Raw genomic sequence first — 25316 nt, 5'->3', positions numbered from 1 at the left:
CTACCCATTTCACTAAAAGCAAAGAGAGATTCTGGTCCTCAAGCTTCTGGGCAACTAAAAACGATCTAAACTCTATGTACACATCTACATGCGCCCCATTGTATTTTAAACTTAGAGAGGCCAATGAACATACATCTTATTTTAATGAATTGACTTTTGCACAACTTCGGGAAGCTTTTACAGAGTTACGATTAAATACAATAAACTCTGCTTATAGAGATGGGAGACACAGAGGCATACCAACAAATGAACGTGTTTGCATTAGGGGATGTCCTGAAGTAGAGGACCTTATGCATTATATCCTGCACTGTCCCTTATATAATGATGCAAGAGAAAGATTTTTAGTACCTATAATGACAAGGTCCCCTGGCCAGAGACCCTCTGACATGATTTTATATCTCCTCGCAGACACAGGTTAGTATGTGACCTGGCGTGTAGCACTTTTTGCAACTGCTGCTAGGAAAATTAGAGCAAATTATATAGCCAAGGTAGCCATCAACTGTAAAGGAGATGAATTTGATCCTATCGATCTACATGAGGCTATATCTTTGTCACCAAACTCCGAGTATAAATTGCACACTGTATTAATTGACATTGTTTTTTGATATATTAGTGGCCATGTGACGATTTTAGCTTATGAATTTTACTGTTTAATGTCTTAATTTGTATATTGGGGTACTTTTATAGCTCTGTTTAGAGTACGTAATGTTTTGATAATATAAATGTTTTAAGTCTTTTGTATCAATCCAGTATATTTTCTTTTAATTGTCGAATGATTCTGTGTACATTGTGGCAGCCTTTGGCTATGTGCAATAAAACTGAATGACTGACGGACTCACAGCAGTTCTCTGGGGTAGCAGGCAGCAGATGTTCCTAGCCTTTCCTGGAGAGGCTGCTGGGTGATGGAAATTGATACCTTGTGCATTTTTTAAAAAATATTTTTTATTAATTTTCCAATAAAAACGGCCTATCAACATATCCAATCATAATCCAATTAAAACAAACAAATAAAATAAAAAAGACCAAATTATAATCCAAATTGGAATTATTACTTTTTTGGGGCTCCTCATAGTCTGGACCTCTGAAGCATATCTCCAAATCTTCAATCCTGCCTCTACTCATTGTTTTCCTATTTTCCACATCCCAGTTTAAATGCTTTAAAGTTCTCTGTCCCTGGCTCTATGATTCTCAGTCATGTCAGAAATCATATTTCCTTTCATCCATTGAATACAGCTTTATTTGTGTAAATATATTTTTCAACTGTCTATCTGCCAGTGCAGCTTTCCCTGACTCCAATCTTCCAATCCGTGCTGTTGTTCAAGCCTGTTGTCCAAAGTTTAATGATGCATCAACTCCCAAGTTGTTAATCAATTGGGCTGTTGTCCAATTGGGCTGTTGTCCAAGCTTTTCGTTTGAGATTTAATAACATAGTAGCTTCGCTGTGGGTTAAACCACAGAGCCTAGGACTTGCCGATCAGAAGGTTGGTGGTTCAAATCCCTGCGACGGAGTGAGCTCCCGTTGCTCAGTCCCTGCTCCTGCCAACCTAGCAGTTTGAAAGCACGTCAAAGTGCAAGTAGATAAATAGGTACCGCTCTGGCAGGAAGATAAATGCCATTTCTGTGCGCTGCTCTGGTTCGCCAGAAGTGGTTTAATCATGCTGGCCACATGACCCGGAAGCGGTACGTCAGCTCCCTCGGCCAATAAAGTGAGATGTGCGCCGCAACCCCAGAGTCATCCGTGACTGGACCTAATGGTCAGGGGTCCCTTTACCTTAGCTTCCATATTGTTACTGTAAAGAGACCTTGTGCATTCAAGGCAAATACTCTGCCAGGGAGCGACCTGCTTTTCACGGCTCCTCCCGTCTCCACTGTTGACAGGATTATAGGAACCCTCTTGTGGAGATGGAGCCCAAAGTTCTCAGCCTTCGGAAATGCCAGGTGGTTTTCTTCCGGGTCAAAGAGATCCTTCAGTGCCACTCCATGTTCCAGATCGCCTTGTCTTCGCGCGTGGCTGAGTGGGACACCACGGAGAAAATCGGCGACCTCTTCGTGGCCTCGGTGAGTGTTTGCAGGATTCAGCTGGGCAGGGGCATCACATTCCTGGAGGAGGAGGAGGAGGAGTGTCAAGTATTTTCACCTTTCTTTTTAATTTTTTTTTAAATTTAATTTTTTATTAGTTTTTTTAACATATCATTATCAACAGTAATTAAACATACTTTTACGTCTTATTCAAATTTTTGACTTCCATCAATCCTGTCTGAAAATTTTCCGATCTAATCTCTCAGTATGCATTTCTTATCTTCCCTATTACATTTCAAACTCATAACCAATATCTCTGTCTTTTTCCACTTTGTAACACTTCGTATATTTCTCCTTACGAAACTTCTTGTAGTCCTACTAGCGTAATTTGTTGATTACAGTTGCTCTTCAAATAATTCATATACTTCTTCCAATCTTCTGTAAATTTCTGGTCCCGCAGGTTTCGAATCCTTCCTGTCAGCCATTCTTTCGTCGGAATTTCTTCTTGTTTCCATTTCTGGGCTAACAATACTCTTGTCGCAGTTGTTGCATATAAAAACAATTTAACATCTTGCCTATTAATGTCCTGACCTATAATACCAAGTAAAAATGCTTCTGGTTTTTTAAAAGAATGTATATTTCAACATCTTTTTCATCTCATTATATATCATTTCCCAGAAGTTCTTTACTTTTTTACATTCCCACCACATATGATAAAATGTTCCTTCTTTTTCTTTACATTTCCAACATTTATTATTTGTCTTCTACATTTTAGCTTATTTCACTGGTGTAATATACCATCTATACATCATTTTCATCATATTCTCTTTCAAAGCATTACAGGCTGTAAATTTTATCCTTTCATTCCACAACCTTTCCCAAGTATCCTCAACCTTCAAGCCTCCACCTTGTAGGTCCATAGCTCCTGTGTGGAATGTCCCTGGAAGCTGTGAACTGCTTCAAAGGACAATCAGTAAGGGATGTGGATGGAATCTGAAATGGAGAAAAGCATCCCTTATAGGTTAACATCTTTGGTCAAGGCAAATAGAAATGGAGAAAACAGGCCTTCTAGTTCAGCGTCGATGGTCTGGGCAATAGGAATGGGCACTAGCTTAGTTTAATGCCTACGTCCCAGGAGGCAATGATGGCCCCCAACTTTGTTGTTGTTGTTTAGTCGTTTAGTTGTGTCCGACTCTTTGTGACCCCATGGACCAGAGCACACAAGGCACTCCTGTCTTCCAATGCCTCCCGCAGTTTGGTCAAACTCATGTTGGTACCTTCGAGACCACTATCCAACCATCTTGTCCTTCATCATCCCCTTCTCCTTGTGCCCTCCATCTTTCCCAGCATCAGGGTCTTTTCCAGGGAGTCTTCTCTTCTCATGAGGTGGCCAAAGTCTTGGAGTCTCAGCTTCAGGATCTGTCCTTCCAGTGAGCACTCAGGGCTGATTTCCTTCAGAATGGAGAGGTTTGATCTTCTTGCAGTCCATGGGACTCTCAAGAATCTCCTCCAGCACCAGAATTCAAAAGCATCAATTCTTTGGCAATCAGCCATCTTTATGGTCCACCTCTCACTTCCTAACCCTTCATGGATCACTGCCTTGCCGTGGTGAAGGGGCTTGAATAACTCAGAGAAGCTATGAGGTATGTTGTGCAGGGCCACCCAAGATGGACAGGTCATAGTGGAGAGTTTTGACCAAACGTGATCCACCTGGAGCAGGAACTGGCAAGCCACTCCAGTATCCCTGCCAAGAAAACTCTATGGACAAAGGCCCCCAACTTAGAGGGCTTTAAAAAATCAGACATATTCATGGAGGAGAGAGCAGTCGATAGCTACTAGCCACAATGGCTTGCTCTGAATGAAATAGGTGTGCAAACTCTCTCTCTCTCTCTTCCTGCTTCCACCCCAGTTTTCCAAGTCTATGGTGCTGGATGTCTACAGCGAATACGTCAACAATTTCACCACTGCCATGTCCTTGATCAAGAAGGCCTGTCTCACCAAGCCTGCCTTTCTAGAGTTCCTCAAGGTCAGTAGTTTGCTACAAGAGCTGGGAATTGTAGCTGTGGGAGGGGTGAACTAGAATTCCCAGGATTCTTTGGCAGAAACAATGTGCTCTAAATGTAGGGTGTGGGTGTGGCATGAGCGAGGACCAGGTTCAAGTTCTGACTCTGCTCTGGGCTAGGAGAACTGTGGGCCAAGCTGCTCTTTCCCGGCCTCAGTTTTCCCAGTCTGTAAAATGGGTATGCTGTTGCAAGGGTTGGTTACGGCAGTGAACAGGATAGGCTCTGCCATGCTTCCTGCATGCCAGCGTTGGGTCCAGAGAGTGGAAATTTGCTGTCTGGGCTGAGAGCCCGACCAGCATTATCTCCAAGGTGGGAGACTGGAGACCCACCAAACTGGAAGGCAGAGGTCCTCACATTAACAGCGGGTGATTCTTTTCTTGGCAGAAGAGGCAGATGGGCAGCGTCGACCGGGTGACTCTTTACGGCCTGATGGTGAAGCCCATCCAAAGATTTCCTCAGTTCATTCTCCTCCTCCAGGTACCTTTTAAAAAGTGCTTATCTGATTATTCTCAAAGGTGAGGGAGAGCCTTTCCCCTCTATCCCAGGGGCCAGACAGGAAGGTCTGAAGGGCCAGATTCTGCCCCCGGGGCCTGAAGCACAAGCTCATTTGCAATGCTGTGTACATTTCCAGTTGTCTTACCTCAGAAAGGATATTGTGGTGTTGGAAAAGGTTTGGACCACGGTAACCTTATGGAGGAAGGTTACAGCATTTGGGACTTTTTAGCTCGGAGAGAAAGTGAGTCAAAGGTGACTTGGTGGAAGTTTATAAAATTTAGACCTAGCTTGGAGAAAGCGGATACAGAAAAGAATTTCTCCCTTTCTCATAATACAGTGGTACCACGGGATACATACGCTTCAGGTTACAGACGCTTCAGGTTACAGACTCCGCTAACCCAGAAATAGTACCTCGGGTTAAGAACTTTGCTTCAGGATGAGAACAGAAATCGCACGGCAACAGCGGGAGGCCCCATTAGCTAAAGTGGTGCTTCAGGTTAAGAACAGTTTCAGGTTAAGAATGGACCTCTGGAACAAATTAAGTACTTACCCCGAGGTACTACTGTACTAGCGCCTGTTGGTATCCAATGAAGCTGAATGCTGGAAGATTCAGGACAGATAAAAGCAAAAAACTTCTCCATGCAGCACATAGTTAAACAATGGAACTCTCTGCCACAGGAGGTAGTGGCTATAGCCACAGTGACTATGCAGTGACTCTACAGTTTGAAGCAACCGTGCTTCTGAATCACACTTGCTGGAAATTGCAGGAAAGGAGAGTTTTCTCTCTTTTCTTTCCTGTATTGGGAATTTTGTAATGTTTGATGTTTGGTTAGTGGTACCTCCTTTGAACATAGTAATCTATTCCGGAAGACTGTTTGACTTCCGAAATGTTCGAAAACTGAGGCGCAAAGGGTGGCCTACAAATGCAATGTAGAAAATTGAAAAACACAGACTTCTGAGGTGCGTTTGAAAATGGAAACATTTACCGTATTTTTTGCTCTATAAGACTCACTTTTTCCCTCCTAAAAAGTAAGGGGAAATGTGTGTGCATCTTATGGAGCGAATGCAGGCTGCGCAGCTATCCCAGAAGCCAGAACAGCAAGAGGGAACGCTGCTTTCACTGCGCAGCAATCCCTCCTGTTGTTCTGGCTTCTGAGATTCAGAATATTTTTTTTCTTGTTTTCCTCCTCCAAAAACTAGGTTTGTCTTATGGTCTGGTGCGTCTTATAGAGCGAAAAATACAGTACTTCTGGGTTTTCGGGGTTTGAAAAGCGAAATGTTCAGCTTCCAAGGTGCCCTTGTCTTTTTATATGTGCTGGAAGCTGCCCAGAGTGTGGCATTGTTGTTGTTGTTGTTGTTGTTGTTGTTGTTGTTGTTGTTGTTCCCGGCTCCTACCTACAGGTTTCCCACGGGGGGGGGGGTGCATCTGGTTATCCACTGTGAAAATAGGAGGAGGGGCCTGATGAGTCCTTGGCCTGATCCTATAGCCAGGCTCTCCTTACGTTCTTAGGTTCCTCGTCTCGTTGGAGGGGAAGGCCAAGCTGGGAGAAGGATGGGTGGAAAGTTTGCTTTGCATGTGGGGTGGAAATGCATGTCTCAGCTCCCAGCTTTCTCCTTCATTGGCCCAGGTGTTTTTATTACTATTATTATTAATTTTATTGAGTTCAAATTAGAAAAAAATACAAATATACAAAAAAAGGAAAATACATGTAACGAAGAGAAAATTAGGAAACATTTTACCTCTTCTCATATTTACAATACAAAACAATATTCACAATAGAGAAAAGAAATGAAAGGTAAAATATAAAAGAAAAGAACAAGAAGAAGATAAAGAAAAGGAAGAAATAAGATCAAGAATGAGAATTTAAAAAGTAGATAAGTATTCACTATACACAGCCATTTCAATCTATATTTATGTTCAGTTATGTATTTTCATCATATCCTTATCTATCTTAATTAAAATATTTTTAAAAGACTTTCACCGTTTGCCTCACGCGTTTTTGGCAGTCCATTTGTCAAAACCTCAGTTCTTCATATTTTTCCTTTGAGTCTCCTTAATGGCCCAGGTGTTTGGGATGGAGGTCCCTCTTCCCGCCTGACGGCTCTCCCCTCCTTCTTCTTCCAGGACATGCTGAAAAACACTCCCAAGGGCCACGCTGACCGGCTCTCCCTCCAGCTGGCTCTGACGGAGCTGGAGACCTTGGCGGAGAAACTCAATGAACAGAAGCGACTGGCGGACCAGGTGGCTGAGATCCAGCAACTCACCAAGAGCGTCAGCGACCGCAGCAGCATTAACAAGGTAGGCTCAAGTTCTGGTCCTTTGAGGGATGCTTGAGGGATGCAAAGACCAAAGAGGCTCTCTCCTCATGACCAGCTACCCACTCTCTGACCATCTGCCAAGACACACATAGGCTGCACTCGTGTGGCTCTTGATCCCCTTTTTGGCAGTTATATTTTATCACATTTCAGCGCGGTGTAGTGGTTAAGAGCGATAGATTCATAATCTGGGGAACCGGGTTCGCGTCTCCGCTCCTCCACATGCAGCTGCTGGGTGACCTTGGGCCAGTCACACTTCTCCGAAGTCTCTCAGCCCCACTCACCTCACAGAGTGTTTGTTGTGGGGGAGGAAGGGAAAAGGAGATTGTGAGCCGTTTTGAGACTCCTTAGGGTCTCAAAAAAAGCGGGATATCAAATCCAAACTACTACTACTACTACTACTCCTCTTCTTCTTCTTCTTCTTCTTCTTCTTCTTCTTCTTCTTCACATTTTCAGAAAATCCACCTAAACAGTTGTACCTTGGCTTTCTTTCTTTATCCCCCAAATGCTTTTTTTTTATCAATTTTCCACTTTAAACCAACAATAAATTTCAACAATCATCCACACACATCCTTATCCACCACTCTGCCGAGCAATGACTTCCCTTCCTCCAACAGGTTTTCCTATGTCACTGTGCTTCCCGCAGTTTCTTCTTATTTTGTCAAGTCGACGTCGTAAGATTTATTTCAATCCTGCTAGTGTCTTCAGATTTCTACAGTTATTATTTATATAAAAGGTAAAGGTAAAGGGACCCCTGACCATTAGGTTCAGTCATGGCTGACTCTGGGGTTGCGGCGCTCATCTCGGTTTATTGGCCGAGGGAGCCAGCGTAAAGCTTCTGGGTCATGTGGCCAGCATGACTAAGCCACTTCTGGCAGCGCACGGAAATGCCGTTTACCTTCCCGCCGGAGTGGTACCTATTTATCTACTTGCACTTTGACATGCTTTCGAACTGGTAGGTTGGCAGGAGCAGGGACTGAACAACGGGAGCTCACCCCGTTGCAGGGATTCGAACCACCGACCTTCTGATCGGCAAGCTCTAGGCTCTGTCGTTTAACCCACAGTGCCACCCACGTCCCTTACATTATTTATATACATAAATTTACTCCAATCTCTTTGGAATTTTGCTTCCTCCTGGTTTTGGATCTTGCAGGTCAGTTTTGCTAATTCCGCATAATCCGTCATCCTCGTCTGACACTCCTCCACCGTTGGTAACTCCTGTACTTTCCATTTTTGGGCAAACAAAGTTCTAGCAGCGGTCGTTGCATACATAAATAGCCTTTGATCTGCTTTTTCAATTTCCTCTCCCATCAAGCCCAGCAAAAAAGCTTGTACCTTGGTTTTCAAACAGCTTAGTTCCTGAACGTTTTTGGCTCCCGAACTCTGCAAACCCGGAAGTGACTGTTTCGGTTTGCGAACTGTTTTTGGAAGCCGAACCTCCGACAGGGCTTCCGATTGGCTGCAGGTGCTTCCTCAGCAGCCAATCAGAAGCCGCACTTTGGTTTCTGAATGTTTCGGAAATTGAACGGACTTCTGGAACGGATTCCGTTTGACTTCCAAGGTACGACTATACACTCCATAATAATTTTTTCTTTTGTTTTGTCAACCTCCTGCCCTGTTTTCCATTCTGTTTTTTATTCCCCCCCTTGCTTCACCACATCTTATACCATAACAACAATTCAACAATCTCTAATTCCTTCTGTTGTTCATAGTTCAAATCCCGCTTGTGAATTCAACATGCTATAGTGTTTCTTTAAGTAATAATAATAATAAAGGCTTTAGATTCACAAAATGTTTAGGGGTGTACGTACCCCTGCGTCCCCCCCAGGAAAAAAGCACTGTGTGTGTGTGTATTTTCTGTTTTACAGTTTAAAATACTCATTTTATATCCTTAAGATATCAATGACTTCCCTTCTTCTCTTTCCATGATTCATTTTACATATCATAAATCCCTGCACATTTTACCAAAACTATACCAATTGGTATTCCATTATTTCCTCCATCCAAACTTATTTACACTGTTGAATTTATCTTAACACTGCCAGCGTTTTCAGCCGTACACAATTATTTCCCACATATTCAAAAAACATTTTCCAGTCTTCTCTAAACGTATGTTCATTTTGTTCTCTTATTCTATATGTGAATTCTGCAGGTTGTGCATATTCCATCAGCTTAAGTTGCCATTCTTCTCTGGTTGGGACCTCGCTTGTTTTCCATTAGGGGGCTAACAAAACACGGGTCGCAGTTGTTGCATATGTAAATAACCTTTTTTGACACCTGGGAATTTCAGTCTGGATTATCCCCAACATACAGGACCCTGGTTTGGTGTTTTTTTGGGAAGTACTTTTAAACATTTTTTTCAAAGCATTATGATCATTTCCCAATACAGTGGTACCTCGGGTTACATACACTTGAGGTTACATACGCTTCAGGTTACAGACTCCGCTAACCCAGAAATAGTACCTCAGGTTAAGAACTTTGCTTCAGGATGAGAACAGAAATTGCGCCGTGGCGGCACGGTGGCAGAAAGAGGCCCCATTAGCTAAAGTGGTGCTACAGGTTAAGAACAGTTTCAGGTTAAGAATGGACCTTCGGAACGAATTAAGTACTTAACCTGAGGTACCACTGTACTCTTTTACCCTTTTAAAAGTCCAGATGTTTAGGGCCTGTGTCCATGTGCTTGGTCTGCAGAAAAAGCTCTGTTTGGAAATAATACGGGTGTTGGGACCTTCAGTATGCAATTATGTTCTCCTCCTCTGCCCTTCAGGTGGGATAATCTCAAGCTCTTGATGGGGTGGCTGAAAGGTCCTAAGGTCCCTCAATTGAGGTTTCCTCTCTATCTGTCTCTCCTGAAAATCTCCTTCCTCCTCCCCGCAGCTGTTAAGCTCAGGCCAGCGGCAGCTGCTGCTCTGCGAGACCTTGACGGAGACAGTCTACAGCGACCGCGGCCAGCTCATCAAGTCCAAGGAGCGGAAAGTCTTCCTGCTGAACGACATGCTGGTCTGCACCAACATAAACTTCAAGTGCGTGTCCAGACAATTTCGTGGGGGTGCTTGCGAGAGGTGGAAGGGTCTTAAAGAGATAGATCGGGCCCCGCTGCAAGTGCCTGGGAGGGCTGCTGCAACACAACCCCAGTTTCTGCAGAGTCCGTGTGGGGGGAATCCCAATCAGTTGAATCACGTAGATGATTTTCCATATGGGAAAACCATCAGAGAGGAGTGGTATTTATTATTATCGTTGGACATCACAACATGTTTTTAAAACCATTAAATAAGAAAAAAACCAGGATGAAGTAGTATATCGCCTCTGAGAATACAGGTGAAACTCGGAAAATTAGAATATCGTGGAAAAGTTCATTTATTTCAGTAATTCAACTTAAAAGGTGAAACTAACTAATATATGAGATAGAGTCATGACATGCAAAGCGAGATATGTCAAGCCTTTATTTGTTATAATTGTGATGATCATGGCGTATAGCTGATGAAAACCCCAAATTAACAATCTCAGAAAATTAGAATATTAATTTAGAATATTAAATGAAATCAGCAAAACAAAGATTTCAAATAGAGCAATATTGGACTTCTGAGAAGTAGAAGCATGCATATGTACTCAGTACTTCGTTTGGGCCCCTTATGCATCAATTACGGCCTCAGTGCGGCATGGCATGGATTAGTTTCACCTTTTAAGTTGAATTACTGAAATAAATGAACTTTTCCATGATATTTTAATTTTCCGAGTTTCACCTGTATTTCCTCGTCTTTTTTCGCAAAGCCCCAAATCCAATACTTGTATTCTGTTTTGTTTGTATGCTTTTGAAAACAAATCAAGTAGCCTGGCTTGCTTGAGGAGCTATCCTTTCTGAGGTAAAACTTAAAAAAAGAAATCGGAAGCTTCTCTTGTGCGCCTTCGCGCGTCAACTCTCTGCTTGCTTTGGAAAGGATAGAGCCCCCTTCGCCACCTAGAAATGCGTGTTTTGGTTTTTTCTTTCTTTTTTCCCACCTGCCAGGAACTAGTGTTAGACGCTGCTAGGGTGACACCTCGTTTCGATGCTTCGAGGTGTGAGATATTTTTTGTTTGTGATGCTAGGATGCCTTTGTGTGAGGCGGAGGCGAGGAAAATGAAAAAAATAAAAATCTGCCTTTGCAGAAGTTCGCTCACCTGTATGCTTGATGTTCCGAAGCCTTAACCGGGAATATCGAGAGGAGAAAAGTGGTTAATGGATTCGCCTGCCACTTATTTTACTGATTGCATTTTATATCTCACATTTTCCTCCAAGGAAGGCGGCTTAAGTGTTTAAAAAGGCCTCTGCATATATATCTCATCTGATGTAAGAGAGTCAAACAATGATATGAAATTTCATAGACATCTAAAGGCAGCCCTGTTTCAGGGAGTTTTTATTGTTCGATGTTTTGTTTTGTCCTTTTTAAATTCTGTTGGAAGATGTCTAGAGTGGCTGTGACAACCTAGTCAGATGGGTTGGGTACAAAGAATAGAGGGCTTTTTATTAAGCTGCCCCCCTCCCTCATTCAACCCCCACTACAACCCTAGAAGGAATCAGACCAGAGGCCCCAATGGCAAGTCCACAAGCAGGGGGCAATAGCCCATAGCTGTCAACTTACAGATTTGAAAATAAGGGACCAGCAGCCTCGAAAAGAAGGGATCAGCAGCCAAAATAAGGGATTTTGCTTAGCTTATACATAAATCCGGCACTGATGGAGCCATGCTGCTTTTGCTGCGACTGTGTTTTGCAGGGGGTTGGACTAGATGATCCTATGCTTCCGGCTTCCCCTGGCAGTGCAGTGGAAGTCTCGCAAGAGAGGGGGGAAAGGGAGAGGCGGAGACGCGGCAGCTCGTGCACGCTCTCTCTCTCTCTCTCTCGCGGCGGAGGACCCTGAGCCGCTGCTTCCCTCCCGAGCCGGGCGAGCATGAAACCCGGGAAATTTAAGGGACATCATCAATAAGGGACAGCAGTGGGACACATCGCTGGGATAAGGGAGTTTCCCGCCAAATAAGGGACGGTTGACAGCTATGCAAAAGCCCCCTCTTCTTCGGTACACCTTGCTTGGTTGTGCGGCTGTGAGTTGGTACGAGCTCAGATTTCATTTCATTTCCATTTCACTTTTAGCTTGTACACCACCTTTCTAAATTACTGTACACAAGGCGGTTTGCAAGCTGAATAAACGACAAAGATCGAATGCTTTCTAACAATCTGATCCAATACGAAAAAGGTCGTAATAAGAGCAAGCAACATATCAAACAAAGTAACGTTCAAGAATCCATTAGAAAACAACAGTACACGATATCAGCAAATAATAAATGGAAATTCTCTCTTAACAATTGCAATAAATAATTTCTAATCAATAAAAAAAAATCAGCAAGTCCCACGGAGCATAAAATAACACAATACAAACTGAGAAGCAAAGACACGCAACTTATTGTTTTTTTATTTTAAAAAATATCCTTGAACTCCTCCGGGTTTCTCTGAGTTTTCCCTGGGGTTTCCGAGATTCCAACAATGACTGCTGCTTTGATCTTTCTCTTCCACAGGCCGATTAACTCCAGGTAAGGCAAGGTTTGGGTGGTTTGCCTCATATTTTATCGGGGGCGCAATTTTTGGCATGCTGGTGATGGATTGTAGTGGGCTTTCGGTTGCTTCTGCCTGCTTAGTGTTGGTATTGGTATCTTATTACAAATATCTGAAAAATCAGCTTTATCATCCCACGCCATATGGCATGGGATATGACATCCCACGCCAGCTTTGGTTTGGCTGGGTTTTTGTGTGTTAGCCTCACAAACTGCTGTTTGAATTTGAGAACCAAAGTACCACTGTACTCTCCCCTCCTGCGGCGTTGTGTTCAGAAGCATCACTGCCTCCAGTTGTGTTGGCAGAGCGTAGCTGTCATGCCCTCTCCTTCGCAAATTTCTCTTTTTAAGGAATCCAAGCTGGTTACTGTTACTGCCTCTCATGGTAGGGCATCAGAAGAGCCTGGTTGTCTGGATTAGACCCTGCAGTCCAACCTCCTGTTCTCCCAGTGGCTAACCAGATGGGAAATTCGCAAGTGGGACCCAAACATAACAGCCCCCTTTCCCTTCCGTGGCTTCCAGCAACCGGTGTTCAGAAGCGTGGTGGTTCTCTTGTGCATGTTGCGATGGATTTTTAAGCTTGGCTGAGCTTGGGATTGCGTGGCACCCCTCGCCTGCACGGTTGGACTGGATAAAAACCCTTCTTCCTCGACAATTCTTCTTCTTTAAAACTGGATTCCCCTCTCCCGCCCTCCTCTCCTTGCAGGGGGCAGCTGGAAATCAGCACCCTGGTTCCGCTCGGCCCCAAGTACATCGTGAAATGGAACGCCCCCTTGCCGCAGGTCCAGGTGGTGGAAATCGGGCAGGAGAGCAGTGCCCACGAGAAGGACAACGTGGTCATCCCCAATCTTGGCCTGAAGAAGCACATGCCAAGCAGCCAGTCCTCACACAGTGAGTAGGCGCTTTTGCTTCCAATCGAACCAGTTTGGAATGCGGTCCAAATCTGTTCATTCAGGGGTGCCCAAATTTTTCCCCAAGAGGGCCAGATTTGATGAAATGAACATCCGTGAGGGTTGACCAAAGCTGTTGAGCTTTTTTAGGGTTGAAGTTGTTGACCCCAGATTTGACCCCAAGAAAGGAAGCTGGAACGCAAAAAGGAGACTTTTGAGGGTGCCCGAAACTCTTCGCTGCTCTTTTTCCTCCGGTTAATGAGGAGATTAAAGGGTAGGAGGTGCTCAGAGCGGCTGCTTACAATGTCATTCGTCTTTGGGTTGGGGCTATTTTTTCTCCTTCCTTCTGTGATGGGACCTGCTCCATTTCAGACACTGAAGAGATGTGACCCATCCCAGTTTAGGGAAGTTTTTAATGACTGATGTATTAATATATTTTTAACCTTCTTTTGGAAGCCACCCAGATGGGCGGGGTAGAAATAAATTATTATTATTATTTTTAATATACAGGACCACCTCTCCTGGTATGCCCCGTGGAGGACCTTAAGGTCCACAAATAACAACACTTTGGAGGTCCCAAGATGCAAGGTGGTTAGATTGGTCTCAACTAGGGCTAGGGCCAAGGCCTTTTCAGTATTGGCCCTGACTTGGTGGAACGCTCTGTCACAAGAGACTAGGGTCCTGCGGGACTTGACATCTTTCCACAGGGCCTGCAAGACAGAGCTGTTCCGCCTGGTCTTTGGTTTGGACTCAGTCTGACCCTTATGTTTCCCTCCCCTTATGGTTTTGATCTATGGGCTACTTTTAAAATAAGGCTGCATTTTAAATTGCATTTTAACCTGTATTTTAAATTGGTTTCCCCCCCCCCTATTATGTTTTTATTGTAATTTTACTGGTGTTAGCCACCCTGAGCCTGGCTCTGGCCGAGGGGGGTGGGGTATATAATAATAATAATAATAATAATAATAATAATAATAATAATAATAAAAAACTGCCACAGGGGCTGGATACAACCAGCTGGGGAGCTGAATTAGGCCCCCAGAACAGACTTTGGACCTGCCTGCTTCAGGTCCACAGCAATTGGGGAAAAAATAAAAATAAAATAGTGATGTCCCAGCTGTCTCCTCAGAAATCAACGTCCTTCATAAATATCCAGGGCTCACAAGGCAATTCTATACCTCCTTGCAACATATAATGTTGCTAGATTCTGCACATCCAAATTACCTTGATTTCCTCATTTATTCATCTACTTTAAACATATATTCTTATAAAACTGCAGACGATTACAACAATCCTGCCAATGTTCTTATCTGTTTAAATTTTATTTTATTTTTGTAAATATTGAATAAAGCATTTCCGTTCTTTTGAGGTTTTTCGCAAACCATGTAGCGTATAAATGAATGAATGTAAATTCTATAGATTTATATAAAACGGGCTTGTCGCGGCAGGATGTTTTCAGAGAGAGAAATGCAAGCGGCATTTGGGTTCTCCTTTTTTTATCAACTGGCTGCTAGTGTTTAGTTGTGGACATGGCTTCCTCTGGGCTGCCGACGTCATTGTGTCATTTGTTCTTGTCATCGTGGTTTCTCCCTGTCCCTTCTTACCACCAGATAAAGTGTACCTGGGTCCTCCTCGCCTGTTTCAGGAGCTACAAGATCTCCAGAAAGACCTGGAAGTGGTGGAACAGATCACTCTGCTCATCAGCACTCTACATGGTACATACCAGGTGAGCCCTGTGAGGGTTTGTTTTAAAACAAAAGATTTCCATGGGAGTGTCAGGCTGAAGGCCAGGGATCAGCATAAGGATCTAGTCGGTGGTCTCATTCCTTATCTTTCCCACCCATCGCAGGCTGCATTTGACAGGTGTCACCTGATGTCACAAATCATAGAATTGTAGAGTTGGAAGGGACCCTGGCGGTCGTCTAGACCAACCCCCTGCAATGCAGGAATATGCAGCTGTCCCACACGAGGAATCGAACCTGCAACCTTGGCGTGACCAGCACCATGCTCTAACCAACTGAGGTTGTTGTTGTTGTTGTTTAGTCATGTCCGACTCTTCATGACCCCCTGGACAAGAGCACGCCAGGCACTCCTGTCTTCCACTGCCTCCCGCAGTTTGGTCAAACTCATGCTGGTAGCTTCGAGAACACTGTCCCACCATCTCGTCCTCTTGTCCCCTTCTCCTTGTGCCCTCCATCTTTCCCAACATCAGGGTCTTTCCCAGGGAGTCTTCTCTTCTCATGAGGTGGCCAAAGTACTAGAGCCTCAGCTTCAGGATCTGTCCTTCCAGTGAGCACTCAGGGCTGATTTCCTTCAGAATGGATAGGTTTGATCTTCTTGTAGTCCATGGGACTCTCAAGAGTCTCCTCCAGCACCAGAATTCAAAAGCATCAATTCTTTGGCGATCAGCCTTCTTTATAGTCCAGCTCTCACTTCCATACATCACTACTGGGAAAACCATAGCTTTGACTATATGGACCTTAACCAACTGAGCTATCCACTGTCAAATGGCTCTCACTTCCAGAAAGTTCTTCCTGATGTTTAGTCAGAATCTCCTTTCTGGTCGTTTGAATCCATTGGTTTGAGTCCTACCCTCCAGAATAGGAGAAAACAAGCTTTTTCCATCTTCCACGGGGCAGCCCTTGAGATTTTTGAAGATGGCTCTCATATCTCCTCTGTTCCAGGCTAAACATCCCCAGTTCCCTCAACTGTTCCTCATCCGGAATAATAATATTTATTATTAATATTTTATCATCATCAAACCTTTTATTGGCATCACATACAAACATCCATTGCAAATCAATACAGAATCACCCCCTCCCCAATGTCACAGAACATTTATCAAATGAAAAGAGGCAAAACAGTCTAATGTTACATATTATTAATATTATTATCCCTTGTTCTCTTAGTGTGGCAATGCCACAACTGAGTTCTGGTGAGCTCCAGCTAAAAAAACAACATTATTATTATTACAGTATTATTTTTACTACAATATGTTAATAACCCTTCAACCTAAGGTCCCAGGGCAGGTTACGACAATTAAAACACAGCATTAGGATTAAACGACAACAATGCACAATATTGATGATGATGATAAAAAAATAATTTTATTGTTTATATCTGACTGGGTTGCCCCGGCCATGCTGGGCAGCTCCCAACAGAATATTAAAAACACAAGAAACATAAAACATTAAAAACTTCCCCTATATAGTCAAACCTCGGTTCTCGAACGGCTCCATTTTCGAAAGGTTCGACCCCCAAACACCAAAGACCTGCAAGTAAATGCTCTGGTTTTCAAACATTTTTCAGAACCTGAACGTCAAGACGCAGCTTCTGCTTGAGTGCTAGAAGCTCTTGCAACCAATCAGAAGCTGTGCCTCTGTTGTCGAACGTTTCGGAAGTCAAATGGTCTTCTGGAACAGATTACGTTTGACAACTAAGGTTTGACTGTACAGGGTTGCCTTCAGGTGTCTTCTAAAAGTCAGACAGTTGTTTATTTCCTTGACATCTGAAGGGAGGGAGTTGGGTATGTTTAGCCTGCAAAGAAGGAGAATGAGAGGTGATGTGATAGCCACCTTTAACTATCTGAAGGGCTGTCACATGGAAGATGGAGCAAGCGTGTTTTTTGCTGCTCAAGAGGGGAGATTCTGAACCCAGTGCCTTCAAGCTACAAGCAAGGAGATTCTAACTGAACCTTAGCAAAACAATTCCGAGTTTAAGACCTGTTTAACAGTGGAATATGAATGTGCAAAATATGGTCTGAAGCTCAACATCAAAAAAACTAAGGCCATAGCCACTGGTCCCATCACCTCCTGGCAAACAGAAGGGGAAGAAATGGAGGCAGTGAGAGATTTTACTTTCTTGGGCTCCATGATCACTGCAGATGGTGACAGCAGCCATGAAATTAAAAGATGCCTGCTTCTTGGGAGAAAAGCAAAGACAAACCTAGACAGCATCTTAAAAAGCAGAGACATCACCTTTCCAACAAAGGTCTGTATGGTTAAAGCCATGGTTTTCCCAGTAGTGATGTGTGGAAGTGAGAGCTGGACCATAAAGAAGGCTGATCGCCGAAGAATTGGTGCTTTTGAATTCTGGTGCTGGAGGAGACTCTTGAGAGTCCCATGGACTGCAAGAAGATCAAACCGATCCATTCTGAAGGAAATCAGCCCTGAGTGCTCACTGGAAGGACAGATCCTGAAGCTGAGCCTCCAATATTTTGGCCACCTCATGAGAAGAGAAGACTCCCTGGAAAAGACCCTGATGCTGGGAAGGATTGAGGGCACAAGGAGAAGGGGACGACAGAGGACGAGATGGTTGAGTTTGACCAAACTGCGGGAGGCAGTGAAAGACAGAAGTGCCTGGCGTGCTCTGGTCCATGGGGTCACGAAGAGTCGGACACGACTAAACGACTAAACAACAACAACAACAACAGTGGAATGGACTTCTTTAGAAGGCAGGTTTTTAAGCAGAGGTTGGATGGCCACTAGTCAGGGATTAATTCGTCACAATTCCTGCTTTGCAGGGGGGTTGGAATGGATGACCTTTGGGGGTACCCTCCAATTCTAAGATTCTATGTGGTTGTGTGACTGCCCCTCCTCTTTTCTTTTATTCCCCCCTCCCTGGTTCCTAGAATCTGAACATGACCGTCGCTCAGGACTGGTGCTTAGCTCTGCAGAGGCTGATGCGGGTGAAAGAGGAAGAGATCCATTCTGCGAACAAGTGCCGCCTCCGTCTCCTACTCCCAGGGAAGCCAGACAAGTGGGTTATTCGACCTTCAGCTATTTATTTGCTTTTTTAATAAAAATGCCCCAGGCACTGGTTGTGGCTGATGGTGCACTCTAAGCCTTTGACTCCAACTCCATTAAAGGTAAAGGGACCCCTGACCATTAGGTCCAGTCGTGGCCGACTCTGGGGTTGCGGCGCTCATCTCGCTTTATTGGCTGAGGGAGCCGGTGTACAGCTTCCGGATCATGTGGCCAAGATGACTAAGCCGCTCCTGGTGAACCAGAGCAGCGCATGGAAACGCCGTTTACCTTCCCACCGGAGCGGTGCCTATTTATCTACTTGTACTTTGAGGTGCTTTCGAAGTGCTAGGTTGGCAGGAGCAGGGACCGAGCAACGGGAGCTCACCCTGTCGCGGGGATTTGAACCCCCGACCTTCTGATCAGCAAGTCCTAGGCTCTGTGGTTTAACCCACAGCGCCACCCGCGTCCCTTCCAACTCCATTAGCCCACATTAAAACACAAAGTGCTATGCCGACTTTTGAGTTACACAGGATTCTTCATCAAGCTGGATGTTATTGGAGTCCAACAACACTTCCCTTTTCTACATCCGCGCTTAACAGGCAAAGGAGGAATTGGTTGTCTCCAGCAAATACACGCTCTCTATTTTTATATATATATATCTTTATTAATTTAAAATAAATACATTTATGAAAAAAGTCATACATACAAGTAAACAAACATACAAATAACAGAAAAATCAAACAAACTACCACACTATAAGATATAAGAAGGTTAATATTAATATAATTATCATCATATATACTCCTGGTATTGAACTAAATTATAACATTTATAGAAAAGAAATTTAAAACTGACTTCCAATTAATCTCACTGTACTTTGTCTACTGGCAGAATTAGGCTGATTCCTGTATTGTATAGATATAAGTTTGTAGGGAGGTAAAAAAAAAATTATATAAGAAATATGTTACTGTGTGGTATAAAGTAATGGATAGACAAAATACACTCTCTCTAATCCTTTTTTCCTTTCCTTTTCTGGACTCTTTCCCACCTCAGGTCTGGGCGCCCTGTCAATGTCATGGTAGTCTTCATCACCCCCAACCCCCTCAGCAAAATCTCCTGGGTCAACCGCTTGCATTTGGCCAAAATCGCTCTGCGTGAGTAACTTCCTTTTAAAAAAATATTCACCAGATCAACCGATATTTTGATAACGTGCTATGCAGGCTTCCAGGTTACATAGGACTCTACTTTAGGATGTTTTTAAGGAGGGAAGAAAGAAAATGAGTGAGAAAACAAATGTTTTGGGCAAACCTTTGCTTAGCAAGGGAATGTGAGAGATTTGACACCTTCTTGTTGGTTGGTTGATTTTTTTTCCATGGGTTAAGAGCTGCCTTTTAGGGTCAGATAAAAGGGTTTTTTTTATTAAAGCAAGGCCAGCATCTACAAACGCCTCTAGGAAGGCGTGAAAGCCATAAATTATTATTATAAATTATTATTATTATATATCCCCTTCCCTGTTGCTTCTGTCATTTGGTGACTGGCCATCCAAAGGTAGATTGCCTCCATAGCTGCATAGCTGTCAACTTTTCCCTTTTCTTGCGAGGAATCCTATTTGGAATAAGGGCATTTCCCTTAAAAAAAGGGAAACGTTGACAGCTATGATTGTCTCTGAGCATCATGCCTTAATGGCCATTTATGGAAGTGGAGGTGGCCGCTGGTACCCACTGGAGACTGGTGGGGAGGAAGGCAGAGAGACCAAAAAGTAGGTGGAGACAAGAGCCAGTGATTGGCTGAGCTGGAGGCAATGAGATGCAGTGCTGACCCCTCCCCATGGGGCTGATTGTTTGTTTGTTTGTTGATTGCATTTCTAACCCCCTTTCCTTCAAGGAGATCAGAGCAGTGTACATAACTCTCCCTCCCGTCATTTAGTCCCCCCCCCCAACAACCCTGTGAGGTAGGTTAGGCTGCGAGGCCATCCAGCGAGTTTTATGGTTTAATGGGGGTACAAACCCTGGACTTTCCCAGACCCTAGTCCAGAACTCTAACCACTACACCACACTGTTGTTATCAGAAGGCAGGCAGATGGAGGCTGGCTGAGAGCAAAGTCGGTCTGGTGGGGTGATGCCCCGCTTGTCCGAAATGGACCAGCCACCTCTGAGCTCCAGAGAAACAGAAAGAAGTATTTGGGGGCAGCCTGATTCCCTGCAGAAGTGAGTTCTGTAAGTGTGTGGGGCCACCACTAAAAAGGCCTCATTTGATCTTCAGTTCACCATGGTACAGTACAACCACTGTCTTACAGTGGGGATAGGCAATCTTGTTCCACGCTTTATGAGAAGAAAAGATTTGATTTCTGCGTTAAAGTGGGTTGGGCTAGATGACCCTTGGGGTCTCTTGCAACTCTGCAGTTCTATGGTTATTTAGTCTGTCTACCCTTTTTTTGCCTGTGTACCCCCCGAAAAAAGAAACAGCACCTGGCTGTTTTCATATATTCATAAATTTCAGGTGTGTGTCAATCTTTGGGGAGTTTGTTATGAGGTTCCCCTTCCCGCATCTAATTAGCTGCCTTTCACATTGTGTTTTTGATTTTTCTGTAATTAAAGATCCCAGCCGCCACTCCCAGAGTTTCCCAGCGAAGGAGAAAATAAATTATACTGTTTTCGTCCCCCGTGAATGTCAGGAGTATAATCTAAATTTTCAGGAAGGAAAGACAGGCACTTGAGTGACTGGGACGATTTTCTCCTTCTAACCTGATAATATTTCCCATCTATTGGTCTTAAGCAGTTGGTCCCTTAAGCAGTTGCCGTATTAAGCAGTTGGTCCTTTCTCGCCCTGATTTGGCCACAGTGATCCATGCGACGGTCACCTCCAGGCTTGATTACTGTAATTCGCTCTACTCAGGGCTGCCCTTAAAGCTGACCCAGAAACTCCAGCGGGTGCAGAATGCCGCAGCGAGACTCCTCATGGGGTCTCTGCCATGGGAGCATATTCACCCAGTGCTTTGCCAGCTGCACTGGCTCCCGGTGGAGTACAGGATCAGGTTTAAGGTGCTGGTTTTGACCTTTAAAGCCCTATGCGGCCTAGGACCCTCGTACCTACGGGACCGCCTCTCCTGGTATGCCCCGTAGAGATCCACAAATGGCAACACTTTGGAGGTCCCAAGTCGCAAGGTGGTTAGATTGGTCTCGACTAGAGCCAGGGCCTTTTCAGCTCTGGCCCCAGCCTGGTAGAACGCCCTACCACAGGAGATCAGGGCCCTGTGGGATTTGACATCTTTCCACAGGGACAGCAAGACGGAGCTGTTCCACCAGCCTTTGGGCTGGATTCAGTCTAAACCCCCCCCCCTCATTTATTTTTTTTAATGGAATCCCGTTATATGGGATTCGTCTATAAATTTTCCCTCGGCTCTTTTTGCTGGTTTAGATCACAGTGCCACCGGTATTCCTGCGGCCACTGTGAGAACAGGAGGCTGAGCTGGATGAGCCGCTGGCCTGATCCGTAGATGGAGGCAGCGATGCTACCAGAGAGGAGAGTGGCATCTGGGTTCCCGCTGTGAGAACAGGATGCTGGACTAGAGGGGCCATTGGCCTGATCCTGGGTTTGAGTTTTCACATTAATTGCAGACAACCATTTTTGGGGAGTGGCAGGCGATTGGCGGAGAATTGGTCAGCAAGTCGCTCTTTCCTGCCAAGGTGCTGGTGGTGGAAAGCAAGCTCAAGCTGGCTTGTTGAAAATATTATTATTATTATTATTATTATTATTATTATTATTATTATTATCATCATCATCAATAATAATAATACCCTGCCCTCCCCAGCCAGGGCCAGGCACATGGTGGCTAACACCAGTAAAATTACAATAAAAGCATAATAGGAAAATAAAAAAAAGCCAATTTAAAATACAGGTTAAAATGCAATCTCATTTTAAAAGTAGCCCATAGATCAAAACCATAAGGGGAGGGAAACATAAGGGTCAGACTGAGTCCAAACCAAAGGCCAGGTGGAACAGCTCTGTCTTGCAGACCCTGCAGAAAGATGTCAAGCCCCGCAGGACCTGGTCTCTTGTGACAGGGCGTTCCACCAAGTCGGGGCCAGTACTGAGAAGGCCCTGGCCCTAGTTGAGACCAATCTAACCACCTTGCGACTTGGGACCTCCAAAATGTTGTCATTTGTGGACCTTAAGGTCCTCCGCAGGGCATACCAGGAGACGCGGTCCTGTATATAATAATAATAATAATAATAATAATAATAATAATAATAATAAGTAATAATAATAATTTATTTCTACCCCGCCTATCTGGGTGGCTTCCAACAGAAGGTTAAAAATACATTAATAAATCAGTCATTAAAAACTTCCCTAAACAGGGATGGGTGACATCTCTTAAGTGCCTGAAACAGAGCAGGTCCCATCACAGAAGGAAGGAGGAAAAATAGCCCCAACCCAAAGACGAGTGACATTGCAAGGTCGTCCTTCCGAGCAGCCGCTCTGAGCACCTCCTGCCCTTTAATCTCCTCATTAACCGGAGGGAAAAGAGCAGCGAAGAGTTTCGGGCGCCCTCAAAAGTCTCCTTTTTGCGTTCCAGCTTCCTCCGAGCTCCCTCAGGATGCTCTTATCACCGTTCCCTATTGAACTCGAGCAAAACTGCTGCAGCAAGAAAGTCTCTCTCCTCCTCGCCTTATTTTTAAATGGAAGAGAGAAAGGTTTGGCTGGGGGGGGGGCGGCAAAGAGAGAGAAATTCATTTGAAAAGCTTATTTGAATTCCCGTCTTCCTGCAGGCACTGATGATATGATTTCCTTGGTTTTATATATATATAAAAGCAGTTTGTTGGCCTATTTTAATCTGAAGCGCCTGGGGGGAAATGACTGCAGTCTCCACTTAAAAATAAGATGTGTGTGTGTGTGTTTCTTTTTTAAACGTGGAGGAGCGTTGAATTTATTTTCTTGCTGTTGCTTTTCTTTCCCCCATAGCTGCTGAGGGTAATGCAGAGAGTGCTGCCTTTTGTTGTTGTTTAGTCGTTTAGTCGTGTCTAACTCTTTGTGACCCCATGGACCAGAGCACGCCAGGCACTCCTGTCTTCCACTGCCTCCCGCAGTTTGGTCAAAATCATGCTGGTAGCTTCGAGAACACTGTCCAACCGTCTCGTCCTCTGTCGTCCCCTTCTCCTTGTGCCCTCCATCTTTCCCAACATCAGGGTCTTTTCCAGGGAGTCTTCTCTTCTCATGAGGTGGCCAAAGTATTGGAGCTACAGCTTCAGAATCTGTCCTTCCAGTGAGCAGTCAGGGCTGATTTCCTTCAGAATGGATAGGCTTGATCTTCTTGCAGTCCATGGGACTCTCAAGAGTCTCCTCCAGCACCATAATTCAAAAGCATCAATTCTTCAGCGACCAGCCTTCTTTATGGTCCAGCTTTAACTATACGGACCTTTGTCAGCAAGGTGATATCTCTGCTTTTTAAGATTCTGTGTAGGTTTGTCATTGCTTTTCTCCCAAGAAGCAGGCGTCTTTTAATTTCGTGACTGCTGTCACCATCTGCAGTGATCATGGAGCCCAAGAAAGTAAAATCTCTCACTGTCTCCATGTCTTCCCCTTCTATTTGCCTTAGGATCCTAGAATTGTAGAGTTCAAAGGGACCTCAAGAGTCATCTATCCCAAGCTCTTGCAATGCAGGAATGACCGCTCCCCACTTAAAACGGGGGGCGCCTTTTGCGTGGACGCGTGCAGCCCTGGATATGGAGTGGCCCCATCAGCATAGGCTTTGCCTTCCCTCAGGTGGGATACCTGGAGGTCCCCGCCTACCCCAGTGAGTTGTCCAATCCCACCTGGGGGAAGCGTTGCCAGGGAAACCAGGCCAGGTAAGGGGAGGGATTACCTGCCCACACAATAGAGGGTGGATCTTAATTGGTAATCCTCACTTGGCTCCAGAGCTTCTCCCACCCTACCCACCCTCAGTTAATGTCTTCTTTTGCAGGTTAACCTTTCTTCATAGGTTTTGCAGGTTAACCTGTCTCCACAGGTATGCGGGCGCTGCTACGATAAGGTCGCTGTTAAAGGGCCGGAAAGGAATTTCCCTGCATTGGCAGGTTTCGCCTTTCCCGTAGCAAAACGTCACAACTTTGGCGGTATCAGGCCTTGGGCGGAATCCTTTAGTCCATCTTCCTCTTTGCGGCGGCGATACCAGGGTTCCCCATTAAAGGGGTTTTTGAAGGGAGGCTTTGGCCGTACACCGAAAGGTCGTCATTGCTCTCCCCTGCGGCGGCGTAACGGGGGCGGCTATCTCTGCTTGAACATATGTTCTCCAGAGCCGGCCCATCCCCCCCCCACATTGGATAACCCTGATGCTCCCTAGGTCCCCGGCTGGGGACTAGGGAGGGAGAACGCCCAATGCCTGAGCCAAGGTCTACCCACATTTGAAATTTAATAAAGTTGTGGCCAATTTAATCCCATAGCATGTTGTCTAGAGTCGTTATTCCACATGACGGGGGGGACCACTCGGGATCTGGGGACTCCGCCTGTCCACGCAATCACAACTAAAGCATCCATGACATATGGCCTTCCAACCTCTGCTTTAATACCTCTTGAAGGGAGAGAGCAGTGGGGGGAAGGACCTCTGCAGGTTTTCAGCGTGCAAACAAAGGTGTCCCCACAAGGAGACTTCAGACCTTTAATTTGGCATCTATCCTCCCTGCCCCCCCCAAACCCCATCATTGTGCTTTGGGGTACAGATTTGTTGTAAAGTAGGACATTCCGGGGGATCCTGTGGAGAGACAAAACCACCTGTGGGGCCCCTGATGTTGTTGAACTACAACTCCCATCACCCCTAGCTAGCAAGGCCAGAGCTCAGGGATGATGGGAGTTGTAGTCCAACAACATCTAGGGACCCGCAGGTTGAGAACACTCAGAATGGCCCCTGATTCCACCTTCTGTGTGACAATCCCTTGCTGTCCAAAGTTGGCACAATGAGTAGAGCTTGCCCTCTGTCTTGCTTGCCGGGCTCTGGGATGCTCATGTGTGGGTTACAGAATGGTCCTGGGAAACTCCCGCAAGTCTCCAGAGCATGGGTAGGGAAGCTAAGGCCCGGGGGGGGGGGCGGATCTGGCCCAATCACCTTCTAAATCTGGCCTGTGAATGGTCTGGAAATCAGCGTATTTTTACATGAGTAGAATGTGTCCTTTTACAGTGGTACCTCGGGTTACATACGCTTCAGGTTGCAT

The 25316-nt window shown here is 44.9% G+C and overlaps 1 protein-coding gene across 9 annotated transcripts in view; it reads left to right on the top strand.

Annotated features, from left to right (window-relative positions):
- Positions 1-25316, top strand: part of ARHGEF10L (Rho guanine nucleotide exchange factor 10 like) — a 136244-nt gene that overhangs the window by 53813 nt on the left and 57115 nt on the right. For 6 of the 9 annotated variants that reach the window (XM_081870778.1, XM_081870776.1, XM_081870779.1 and 3 more), the window contains 10 exons: positions 1879-2058; positions 3929-4045; positions 4467-4559; positions 6703-6876; positions 9771-9916; positions 12441-12455; positions 13183-13367; positions 14977-15092; positions 17997-18124; positions 19165-19265. In XM_081870778.1, coding sequence (XP_081726904.1) covers positions 1879-2058; positions 3929-4045; positions 4467-4559; positions 6703-6876; positions 9771-9916; positions 12441-12455; positions 13183-13367; positions 14977-15092; positions 17997-18124; positions 19165-19265 — 1255 coding nt within the window. The remainder of the gene's footprint in view (positions 1-1878; positions 2059-3928; positions 4046-4466; positions 4560-6702; positions 6877-9770; positions 9917-12440; positions 12456-13182; positions 13368-14976; positions 15093-17996; positions 18125-19164; positions 19266-25316) is intronic. The other 3 variants (XM_081870777.1, XM_081870781.1, XM_081870783.1) reach the window with 1 other exon arrangement.

Source organism: Podarcis erhardii, assembly GCF_964252035.2.
Source record: "Podarcis erhardii genome assembly, chromosome: 7".
NCBI classification, from domain to species: domain Eukaryota; kingdom Metazoa; phylum Chordata; class Lepidosauria; order Squamata; family Lacertidae; genus Podarcis; species Podarcis erhardii.
Note: the sequence above shows the minus strand (reverse complement) of the source record. Positions and strands in the feature narration are given on the sequence as shown.